Source organism: Mya arenaria, chromosome 12 (genome assembly GCF_026914265.1).
Source record: "Mya arenaria isolate MELC-2E11 chromosome 12, ASM2691426v1".
NCBI classification, from domain to species: domain Eukaryota; kingdom Metazoa; phylum Mollusca; class Bivalvia; order Myida; family Myidae; genus Mya; species Mya arenaria.
Genome location: NC_069133.1, coordinates 14,662,741 through 14,674,725, shown reverse-complemented (window position 1 = coordinate 14,674,725; position 11,985 = coordinate 14,662,741). Strand labels below are relative to the sequence as shown.

General features: G+C 37.0%; 1 protein-coding gene across 1 annotated transcript; it reads right to left on the bottom strand.

Annotated features, from left to right (window-relative positions):
- Window positions 1-5,518: 5,518 nt before the first annotated feature.
- Window positions 5,519-11,815, bottom strand: LOC128210364 (uncharacterized). The gene is made up of 8 exons (XM_052914676.1): window positions 11,579-11,815; window positions 10,476-10,824; window positions 10,085-10,247; window positions 9,318-9,393; window positions 8,848-8,989; window positions 8,273-8,455; window positions 6,502-6,655; window positions 5,519-6,177 (listed from the first exon to the last, which is right to left on the bottom strand). Exons 1-8 carry the CDS (start codon window positions 11,698-11,700, stop codon window positions 5,948-5,950), a joined length of 1,419 nt encoding a protein of 472 aa, XP_052770636.1. The 5' UTR covers window positions 11,701-11,815; the 3' UTR covers window positions 5,519-5,947.
- Window positions 11,816-11,985: the final 170 nt, after the last annotated feature.

Here is an 11,985-nt window from a genome sequence, read left to right as displayed (position 1 = left end):
AAAAACTAAACCTTATTAAATATCATAGCAAAAAGTATAAATTGAATTAATAAAGACATATCAGAGATTGGTAAAGAGATAGCTTTATAAACAATAGACATGCATGATTTACAGGCCAATGACTGAACAAAGAGTATTCATTTAATAGAAAGTAAAAATATCATGAGCGCCTTATGGGCATGTAACACTATCCTAAACTGATTTGTGGTGTAAGGTGTGGTTAACCAATCACTGAATGTGTAACAGAGTATGAAACTATAAAGCAAATTGTCACGTATAAAATATTACGGGTTGTTTAAAATGTGCAAATTAGTTCATGAATTTATATGAATGGAATATCAGTAGTTTGATTTTTCATGGTAAAATCAAATATAATAAAACGAAAAAAAAAACACAACAACAGTGAATTATAGAGTGTGGAAAAATGATCATACTATTGAAATAGAGTAAGTAATGTTGATACAAGCTTTTTAGGACATGAACTGAAGGACTTTATACACGTAGATGTAGCATCCCGAACATACAGTCCATAGTTGGCTATTCCCAACGAGTGGTCCTCCATTCTCCAAGTATGGCAGAAAAATTACACGCAGAGCTAGACTCAAAGTACGTTACATCAAAAAAGAAAGGCAGTAGACCATGCGTAGAACATAAGATTTTACATCCAGACGACACTGAACCATTTCTTCTTCGAGCGAGCATCGTAACAGCTTCAGGTGAAATAGTTCTTCTGGATAAAGCTAACAAAAATATCAAACTTCTTAACACTTCGTTTGATGTACTTTCAGTAATGAATTTTGCTACTTACCCGTTCGATATCTGTGCTTCGAGCAAACGGAAGTCAGAATATTACGTAACAGAACCAGAAGAGCAAAGCATCCACTGTATCGGAGTAGGTCAAGGTCGATTGGCGCTTTACAAAACCATGCGTCTGCATGAAGATTGTCGCGGAATTACATGCTGGAAATCAGGAATTGCTGTATCAGTGATGCGGGAAGGCTTCGTCGGGACACTGGGATTGTTAGACTATAATTGTAAAATAAAGAAGAAAGTCTGGGAATCAGAACTGGGTACTGACCTTTTTCGGGCTCCGTGGTATCTGGAATCAATCAAAGGCAGTACGCATGTCGTGGTGTCAGATCAAGGAAATCACTCTGTTATTTGTCTAGACTGTAAAACATTGAATATCATATTTGTATTCAAAAACGAGAATCTTGTTGGACCTAGGACTCTCGCAGTAGATCCAGAAAATAACATTTACGTGATAGGGAGCAGCGAGACCTGTCATAATGTTGTCAAGATCTCCTCAGATGGGCGAATGAAAGGGATCGTCCTCTCAAGAAGGGACAAGCTGAATTATCCTTCAGGGCTTTGTTACAACCAGAACGACAACAGCCTGGTTCTGCAAAGAGATCGCGAAAAGCCAGCAATTGCAGTTTTCTCAATGTGATATAATATGTTTGTGTATTTGAAGAAAACTCTGTTATTTCTTTGTATGTATAATGGCGATGTGTCTATTTTGTTTCCCTTTAGTTAAAGAATTCATATAAGCTTACATCGGTTTAAAGTATATATTTGTTCAGTTACACGGAAATGCTTTTAGTAAAAATCGTTTTGTCAGTAAAATCGCAATAGTGAAAAACATTCCGAGTGATTGAATAAATTCACTGGTTTAAGATCTGGCAAGGCATTGTGCTTTATGAACTCCCTTTAAGATGCACTCTTATTCTCAAATAAAATTAACCACAATTAATACTATTGTTTAATATTCCAAAAAGGATGAATACATGTCGAAAACAACGGTTCTTATGAAGGATAGCGAGTTTAATTTGGAAGAAATGAGCATAAAGAAGGGTATTTATTCCTTACGAAACTATAGTCGATCACGGTAAATCTTTAAGCATTATCCAATCATTTAATATTTCTTTCCGTTTTCAGCTATTAAATACATGATTATAATCTTGTTATCAGTTATTAATATTTTCCATAAATGCATTATTTAGTAAGTAGTAAAAGGATTATCACTCAAAATTCGTATTTGTTAAACATGTATATGTATTGATTTTGAATAAGAGTGTCACTTTAAGGCTTTAGTCAAGTGTAACAAGGTCCTTATTGTGTTTTACCTTTTGATGCTATTTGCTTTTATCTTAAACTATAATTCAAACATATGGGGTTATCTTCAGTCGTTGGTGATCGACAGAGTACAAAACATATATAGGAGACTGACTCTTCGTTAAATGTTCGATTAATTTGTTGTTTATGCCTCGAATGATATACTGTCATATATGTTTAACTCACCTGAGGTATGTAGCCTCAAGAAGTGGCCTTTTGCCAAACAATTTCAAATAATGCCCCTTGGGTTCAAAGCTGGCCACTCCTCTGGGTCCCAGGCGTTCTATATACTTATTGCTGGTGCAGTTAATCTGTAAAATCATTGAAAATATTTCTCTCTGAAACCGGAAGGCCCAGACCCTTGATATTTGGACCAGGTATGTAATCTCATGTAGTGGTTAGAAACTACCTTAAACCATACCAACCAATGCTTTCCATAACAACGAATGGAATCCATATCAACCAATAACTTTACTAAGCTACCAATGATTTCCTCTGCAACCACGTTCTTCCTTAGTAACCGATGGCTTTCTAAGTAACCAATAATGACCCCCTTGGCAGCCAATGACCTACTTGGCAACCATTAACTAACTTAAGCATCCACTATCTTATTCAGCGAATGACCATTACTGCCCCCCCCAGAAGCTTCCTACATCCATAATAGTAAACTACAACTATTTAAGCAAGCAATAACTCCCTTAACTACAAGTGCCACCGTAGCAACTACCTACAGCCAAAGCAGCCAATGACTTCCTTAGTAACCACTTACTTCTCAGCTACTATCTTCGTCCAAAGTAACCAATGACTTCCTTATCCACAAATGACCTCCTTACCAACTGACTAGATCCACAGCAATCAATTAATTTCGTATGAACTAATTACTTCCTTGGCAGACAATGATTACATCAGCATCAACCTTCATCATAGCATCCAAACAATGACTTCCTTAGCAATCTTTTACTACCTTAGCAACCAATTTCTTGTTAAGCAACCACTGGCTACCTCAACAACAATGATTTCCTTTTCAACCAATGGCTTCCTTATAAAAGACTTTCTTCTTTTGCAAAGCAATCAATGATAATCAATTTCTTTAGCAACCATTGACTTCCATAGCAACAGTCGGCTTTCATTGCGGTGTAACAATAGTTGTTCGGTATAATTATATCAATATCAGATGCCAGGGGGGTGATAGCGTTTAATGTTAACCTAAGAACGTTTATGTCAACTGGGGCGTTATATATATTGAACGTGAGATGTTTGTCAAACATTATGCCCCCCCCCAAGCGCAGGATTATTTGGACACTTGAATGAAATATGCATGGACCTCCAATCCAAGTTTGAGTGTCATGGGTGCAGGCATTGTCAAGTTATCACACAGACAACCTTCTGTGTTAAAGGTCACTGTGACCTGGACCTTTGACCTGATAAGCCCTTAAGTTAAAAGGGCTCATCTACAGGTCAGGCCCAACCCCCTAGTCAAGTTTGAGGGCCATGGGTGCAGGCATTGTTGAGTTATCACTCAAGCAACATTTTCACAATCAAGGTCACTGTGACATTGTCCTTTGACCCGATGACTCCTAGGGGTCATCTACTGGTCAGGCCCAGCCTTCATGTCAAGTTTGATGAGCATAGGTCCAAGCTTTGTTGAGTTATAACTGGGAGAAGCTCTGTTAACTTTTTCATGTTAAAGGTCACTGTGACCTTGACCTTTGACTCAATGAAACCCAAAATCAACATGGGTCATCTACTGGTCAGCCCCAACCTTTATGTCAAAATTTATGAACAAACGTTCAGGAATTGTTGAGTTGACTTCAAGGTCACTGTGACCTTGACCTTTAACTTGATGACCCCCAAAATAATTAGGGGTCATCTACTGGTCAGGCCCAACCTCCAAGTCAAGTTTGGGGGCCATGGGTGCAGGCATTGTCGAGTTATCACTCGGAAAACGTTTTAACATTCAAGGTCAATGTGACCTTGACCTTTAACTCAATGACCCCTAAAACCAATAGGGGTCATCTACTGGTCAGGCCAAACCTCCAAGTCAAGTTTGAGAGCCATGGGTGCAGGCATTGTCGAGTTATCAATCACACAACTTTTAATCATTCAAGGTCAATGTGACCTTGATATTTGGTCAGATTACCCCCAAAATAAAAAGGGGGTCATCTTCTGGTCAGACCCAACCTCCAAGTCAAGATTGAGGGACATAGGTGCAGGCATTGTCAAATTACCAATCCGACAACTTTTTATCATTCAAGGTCACTGTGACCTTGAACTTTGACCCGATAAGCCCTAAAATCAATGGGGATAATCTACTGTTCAGACCCAGCCTCCATGTCAAGGTCTAGGCATTGAATCACTCGGACAAGCTTTAAAAACCTTTTTTCCATTTAAGGTCACTGTGACCTTGACCTTGACCTGATGGCCCCTAAAATGAATAGGGGTCACCTACTGGTCAGGCCCTACCTTCTCATGAAATTTGATGACCATACATCTAGGAATTGTTGAGTTATTACTCGGACAAGCTTTGGTCTACCGACGGACCGACCTACCAAACGACATGTGCAAAGCAATATACCCTTCTTCTTCGAAGGGGGGCATAATAAACAGGTTAGGAAAACAATAGTTTGCTTCTGCCCAATGTAGCTACAATAATACTTTGCGAAACAGACGAGCTCAAAATAATTTCCAAAATGATGCACATGTATAAAGTTATGAAATTTGGTATGTGAAGGCGTACCTTGGGATTGCATTTGGATTCACCAGGGACAATTTAAGGTATCTGACCACCAAATAATCTAGTTGTCCACTAGTTTCATTAACATTAATGTAAAATATTGATGAGATTTTTTAAGACTGAAATCGGATGTTAATTACATACTTTGCATTATTTTAAGGCCTAAAAATATTTTTGTTATATTTACCCTTTCTGTACTCAAAACATTTTCAAATAATACAAAAATAATATGGTGTCACTAGGCATATTTGTGAGGATGATACCTTAGACATGAAACTTGGTTTTAGCAAGCTCATGTGCCAATTTTTAATGGGACTGCATTCTGTTTCCACTCATTAAGTAGAATTTGCCAAAGTGGCCTTACTGTTGACTGTTTAATTGTTTTAACAAAGTGGCCTTTATTTGGAATGTTTTTAATTTTTACAAATTGGCCTTTTTAATAAAGGTGGAATGTTTTTTTTACAAATGTTGAAAGTTGTTCTATTTTAGAAACTGCCCTTCATGTTGGATGTTTTTGGTTTTTAGAAAGTGGCCTTCATGTTTAATGGTATTTTTACCAATTGCTGTAAAAGTTGAAAGTGGTTTTTAGCAAAAGTACCTTGATGTCCCTGTAACATTTGTTAATAATTTTTTTTAAATGGGAAAAAGGAAACATTCAAAACCATGAGCAAGAAGTTACAATATGTAATTTATTTCATATAACAAAACTATAATAATGCCAACAATAGCAACAACAATGAAAAATCAACTCTGGCCAGCAGAAACAACATTCCACTATTTGCCATCATAATGTTAACTAGTCACATCTGACAGCAATATATATCTCAAATCATTCCAGAACAAATTCAAGCATTGGTTTGAAAGACCTGAAGAAGTAATTAATAGCAAGAACACATTTATATGTACATAAGGAGGTCTGTTAATGTGATGTTATGTTACTAAAACATAACAATAACAAGTCCTATTGCAACTGATTGGAGAATCATCATCCCCAATCCATTTGTAAGCTCAAATCACAATCTTCAACCCTTATTTCAATGGGCAGCCAGGATCACAATCTTCAACTCTAGTTTCATTTGGAAGTTCCCATCACAATCTTCAATCCTGATTACATTTGTAAGCTCGGATAATGTCTCTGATGGGTGCCCTGCAGACGGGACACTTGGCACCACGGTCCATGAGGTGACGTCCGCAAGGGAAACACACGCACATGTGTCCACATTGGTAGAGCACGGAGTCACTGTGGTTATCCAGACAGATGAGGCAGTGTGTGTCGTTGACGGGCGTGGACGTCACCTGTGGTGTGGTCTGAGGGGGAGCCTGGGCACCTGTGTATAACAAATACAATACATTTAAAAACAACAATATTGCTTCATTTTAATTATACAAGTTAAATTTCATGATTTACTAATGAATAGACGAAATTATGCATATTTAAATCAACTTACATGACCATCTACATGTTTAACATATATAGCACTTCTGGCACACCAATCAGCATAAACAATCTTGCAGATATGAGATTAACCATATAGATGAAAGATCATTTTAAATCAGAAAATTCAAGCTTGAATAGACTTTAAATCTTACATACAGTTACCAACCTTTCGCCCATTATTACAATAAAACCAATACAACATGAGCATCCCTACCTGCAGCAGCAGCGGCAGCCAGCCCGGCGGCTACTTCCTGTCTGATGGAGCGCTGTATGTCCATCTGCAGGTCAAAGCTGACCTTCATCATGTTCTTCATCTCCTCAAGCTGGGCCTTCAATGAGACTATCTGACGACCCAGATGCAGGTTCGACTGGAAGGAGATAGGAAAATACTTTATTTAGAAATTGTCCTAATACATGATTTTCTTTCCATTGTAAAAGTTCTGTTTTTAAAAAGAAGGCATAATTTCACAATATTTACACCTCAACTTCCGTTCCTTAAATGAACTGCCTTTCGGCAATTGCGTTCATCAATCGATGAACGCAACATCTTCGGATCGCAATTCATCGCATAACAATATACATAAAAAATTGATCTTATTATTGTTTGTATTGTGTCAGCAGGTCCCGTAAAATATAAAACAACATTTTAGAAAGTGCTAAGTTATTAAATTTTAAAAGTTTTGTTGCCAAAAGTGTTTCAATTTTACTTTTAAAAGTGATTTCAAGTGGTTGATCTTTTCCCGCATTATTGTGACGTCATTTGAAAAAAATGTTTCCGGTAACAGTCGGGTCGTCCTATTTACAGAATGGGTAAGAAAGGATTACTAAAAGGTAATCCGAAATGAAATTAAATATTTTTTTAAACGTTTCTTAAATAAAAAAATGAACAGTTGGTGTAAATATAAGGAATGAATTGCGGGGTTGATGTCATTATCGGGGATATGAACGCAATTGGGCTGGTCAAAGTACGCGTGGAGTCCTTTGGACTCCACACACTAAGACCACCCCAATTGCGTTCATACCCCGATAATGACATCAAGCCCGCAATTCATTACTTAAATGATGTCATTAATCTAATCACTTTGTTAACGCGAACAATTTGTGAAAAATTGGCCCAATGATTGCAAAACATAAATGATACAGTATTTGAAACAAGGGCTTTTGTTAACGGATGCTTAGAAGGATATCAATCCATAGGCCATAAAATCCAAAATTGAATCCTTGGCAGTACAGGAATTTTCATTAAAGCAATGACAGCCAGATATGGACCCTGAATTTTTGTCAAAAGCTTAATACTAAGCATTTTTGGGTGGGGGGATTTCTGGGGGAAAAAGTGTGTCCTATACACTAAGATTTATGGTATTTCTGACAACTCTTCCAAAGGTGAAGGCTTGGAAGTTCAAAACAACAAAACCTGGGGCCAATGTTACTTTATGGCCACATTTCAATAACTCAAGAATTATAATGGACTATAAGCATACCATTTTGTAGAATTGGCATGTCTTAGTTTTAGTTTGTAGACATAGCAGCTGTACAAAATTGAAGAGATAATTTGTGTAACATGCCATATTTCTGAGAGGCTTCCCAGGGGATTTGGTCTGAATTCCAGGGGATTTTGATATTACACCAGGGGATTTTTACGCGACGAAAATTTGCGCAATATCTGCATTTATAATATAACAATAAATACAGAAATACATTCAAATTACAATTACTTTTGGACTTAGTCATCATGGTCCTTCATGGAATTTCACACTCATAATATTATTGATGCTTTCCACTGTCATCCTTAAGCAAGTTTTGAAAAAAAAATAGGGTAAAAATTGCGGGGGATTTTCCCCCCCGCCGGGTATGTATGGCATATAGACTTAATCTTAAATATTTCAGAGAAAAACTTCCAAAATCAATGACTAGGAAATTCATTCATCCAGTTTTAAGCCCAATGTTGAAACTAACACATCAGACTACTTGTTTCTGATCCCTACCTGTGAGTAAGGTACAGTTGTAGCAGTGACGCTGTGAATGGACACGTTGTCCCAGTTGTTTTCATTAGGTGGGGGAATGCCCAGTTCTGAGAAGTCGTTCTGGATGTGGAGCTGGGACTGAGGAATGGATCGAATAAACTCCTGTACCCTTTCACCATCTGAACCTGTAGCCTCGAGATGGTTCTGTGAATGTAGAGAATAACATTTTTACAACATGCTTTACTAAATGCTAATGAGAAATTTTAATAAAACACACCGTTTCTTAAACTGTGAAAGATGCATGTGTCGTAAGCGATGTGATGCATCAGTAAGTAAGATTCAATGCTTTGTCTACAACGATGTCAATTTTATGTAAGTTTTTGACAATTTTCTTGTTTTCTTGCAATTGTAACATATGGTGTCTAGTCCCTTTAACCTAACAGGTTATGCCATCATTTGAAGATGTTGTGACTATGTGTCTTATTGTCTTATTATAATTATGTGATTATTTTTGGGGCTGTTGCATGACACAGGAGTATAACAATACTTTAAGATTAACTTGAAAAAAAAGAAAAAAAAAGAGGAAAAAACCATACCCTGAGATGGCGCTCGAGGACATTCCTGAGCTCTCCGTCAAGTGCGGTGGTAACCAGTCTCCTGTGCACAAGCTCACTCACTTCCTGTACGAGCTCCTCCTGCTGGAATTCCTCTACCGTGTGCCAGTTGATTTCCTGGGCACTGTCATTTTGGGAAAATACATTCGATTAACATAAGGTTCTGCCTTTGGCATTAACTACATGTCTCAGCCATCAGCTGACATAGCTACATTAATCAGAATTATCATGATTTGAAATGATTGCAGCATTTTAGTTTAATTATGATGATTATGAGTTAAGTTGTACATAATATTTTCTAATTTCACAACTATATTGACACTCTCAATCAAACATTAAAAACTAAAGAAACATTTACTTTCACTTTAAAATATAGATCTATACTTGTTCCTCAAGTAAATTAAAATTGCCTGTCTTACGCAAGAGCCTTTATAGTTACAACACAAACTCACCTTTCAGCAGGGGTCGGGATGATAGGAGGGGCTGGGGGAGTTGCAGGGACATTGTTCAATATAGAACCCAGCAGGCCTGGAATATGTACAACATACTGTTAGAATCATAATCCTTGAAAAATAACACTTGAGGGGACCATATTATCATTGCACGTAGGGTATGATCGCTGTGTACTTATTATATTGATTATATTGGTAGGTTAAGGCAGGGTTTAATGGATTTTGTGAGTGAAATTTTCAATTTTATTTTTTGAAAGACATGACCGTGTAATGGCCAATGAACAACTTTTGTTTAAAAATGTGGGACGATTTTATCAGATCTTCATATCATTTAAAGCAGATTGATAAGTCTCTTTCTTTTATAAAGTAAAAACTTAATGCTTCTAAAAGTTTTGAGGGTTACAAATACAACCATTACGAATATTCTTTTATTGTACATGTGGAATATAACTTCGTAGAGTCATCATTTTGCTCTACTAAATTAGATAGATAGATAGATAGATAGAATTAGCGTGTAACTGGGCTTTAAGGAAAAGAATAATCACAAAATCAATCGTTACTTAATACAAAAATGGCAACTTAATGCGTAATATCCAATGTATCAATTTACCTGGTGATAGTGTATATTAGGGCCAAAATACAAGTTAAGTATCTACCGTAATACCCTGGTACTATACCTCCGCTAAACCAAATGCAATCACATAAGTATACTCTTTTTCAATTTTTGGAGAACACAACCATTTGGGAGTACATAATAGCATTAATACCTCTAGGGTCCTGCACTCTGCTATTGTAGTCTACAGGGCCAATGGATGATGCCCGTGAACTTGCCGAGGAAGAACTGGCTGTGGTCACTCTGCTAGACACACTGTCACGTCTCTGCTGCTCAACTGATGGGGGTCTCGGGGAAACTGTGTCTTGGATGGGGGTCTGTCAATGAAATTGATGTTATAAACTTTCTTCACAATTTTGTTCATTGTGTGAAATCAATTAGCATTTACTGAAAAAATTGTGCTTATAGATAATATTATTTATTTAATCAGGGCTCATTTGATTTTGATTTTTTTATGTCAAAAGCACTCAAATAAGTGGTTACGTTCCAAAAACATTGTCATATAATTGAAGTCCAAATTTTTGTATCATACAATTAATGCGTACCTGTGCTCTTGGTGTCAGAATGGGTGATGGTGTGGGCCGGTGATTCTGTGACACAGAGCGGATACTGCCCCGGATAATGTTCTCCAAGTTCCGTCGGAAACCTGCAGTCTGGAGCATGCTGGATACACGCTGTTGCTGGGAGACACCTTGGATCTCAATGACAACTGCGTCAGGTCTGTGTTCTTCAACATTGCGAGAATTGAGAGGAACATTATCTTTTCCTGCAGCCTGGACCGTTTCACGAACTTCAGCATTCTTTCTCATGAACTGGTTTATGTTATTTCTGTTATCTTGTCCTGTAACAGGTCTGTTGTTGTTCTGGATTTCTCTCAACTCATTCTGTCGTTCACTGCAATAAAATGAATGTACAAGAAGATTATTAAATGGGTAGTCATATAATTTTATGAATTCCATAACAGGTGGTCTACCTTGCATTTGTAGTTACATGTAGACATGTACATGTACATACTTTCTGAAAACTGGTATATATATATATACAGTAATTGTTTTGTTGAAAGGTTTCTAACAGAAGCAGGTAATGAAAAGCAATATGGTAGTCTAGGAGATGTGCAAGGCAGACTCATGAGACACAGAAATTAAAAATGACCAAAAAAGTGTACATGTACTTTGATTTTGAATTCTTTGATGCAAAAGATTGAAACATTCTTCCATGATTATTTATTTATTATTGGTGTTAAATTTACTTATGAAATCACTTAATTAATATCAAAATAAATAAAATTATAGAATGTCATTTCCATTGAATGCCCTGGGGCAATCCATTTGTAAGGGATTGGTAATAGAAGATGCAGTGATTGGATAAAACAGCCTAACATATCACGTGATCCTAAACACCTTCAATTGATTCGGAATTCCTACAACGAGTGTGTATATTTAAACAACAAGATATATGGACTTCAGAAGTCTCATCATTATTTGAAAGTCTAGTCCATATATATGAGCTCCTGAACATGTATTGTTTCATTTAACTGACTATCCTAATATTTATACAGCACTGGATTTGTCCTTACTGATTCGAAATCCCTTAATCGACTGTATTAATAACATTAAACTGTGCTATGTACAAAAATAGTAAATATTACCTTCTTATTCTTTCCAAGAGGACATCCATTCCGTCCATTTTACTTTCACTTTGCGATTCAGCTGGGCTAACGTTGCCAGAATCTATGTTTTCCAAAACTGGAGTGACACCGCCTTCTGCCATCGTCTCGTTTTTATATTGAACAGGTCGCTTTTCGTTTTTAATCCTTATATACCCGGGTTATTTTAATAAATTACGTTAACCCACACCAATGTTTTGGTCTGTTTATCAACTGACTCATTGGCAATTGTTGCTCGGCTGTTGTTATCTACGTTGTATTAGCCGCAGAGGAATCGGGACACAGATCTTGCTTCGTGGAAAACCTTGAACTAAATATAGCTATTACTAAAAAAGCTGAAAATAAACCAACGGAGACGCACGGACTCTGTCGGTTGAAAAATCGGGACA

Excerpts from the sequence above, each read along its gene's own strand:
- LOC128210364 (XM_052914676.1), bottom strand. The coding sequence starts at position 11,700 with ATGGCAGAAGGCGGTGTCACTCCAGTTTTGGAAAACATAGATTCTGGC. Across the intron at positions 8,990-9,317 it reads ATCCCGACCCCTGCTGAAAG|TGCCCAGGAAATCAACTGGC; the intron begins GTGAGTTTGTGT and ends CCAAAATGACAG. Across the intron at positions 6,656-8,272 it reads CAACTGTACCTTACTCACAG|TCGAACCTGCATCTGGGTCG; the intron begins GTAGGGATCAGA and ends ATCTCCTTCCAG.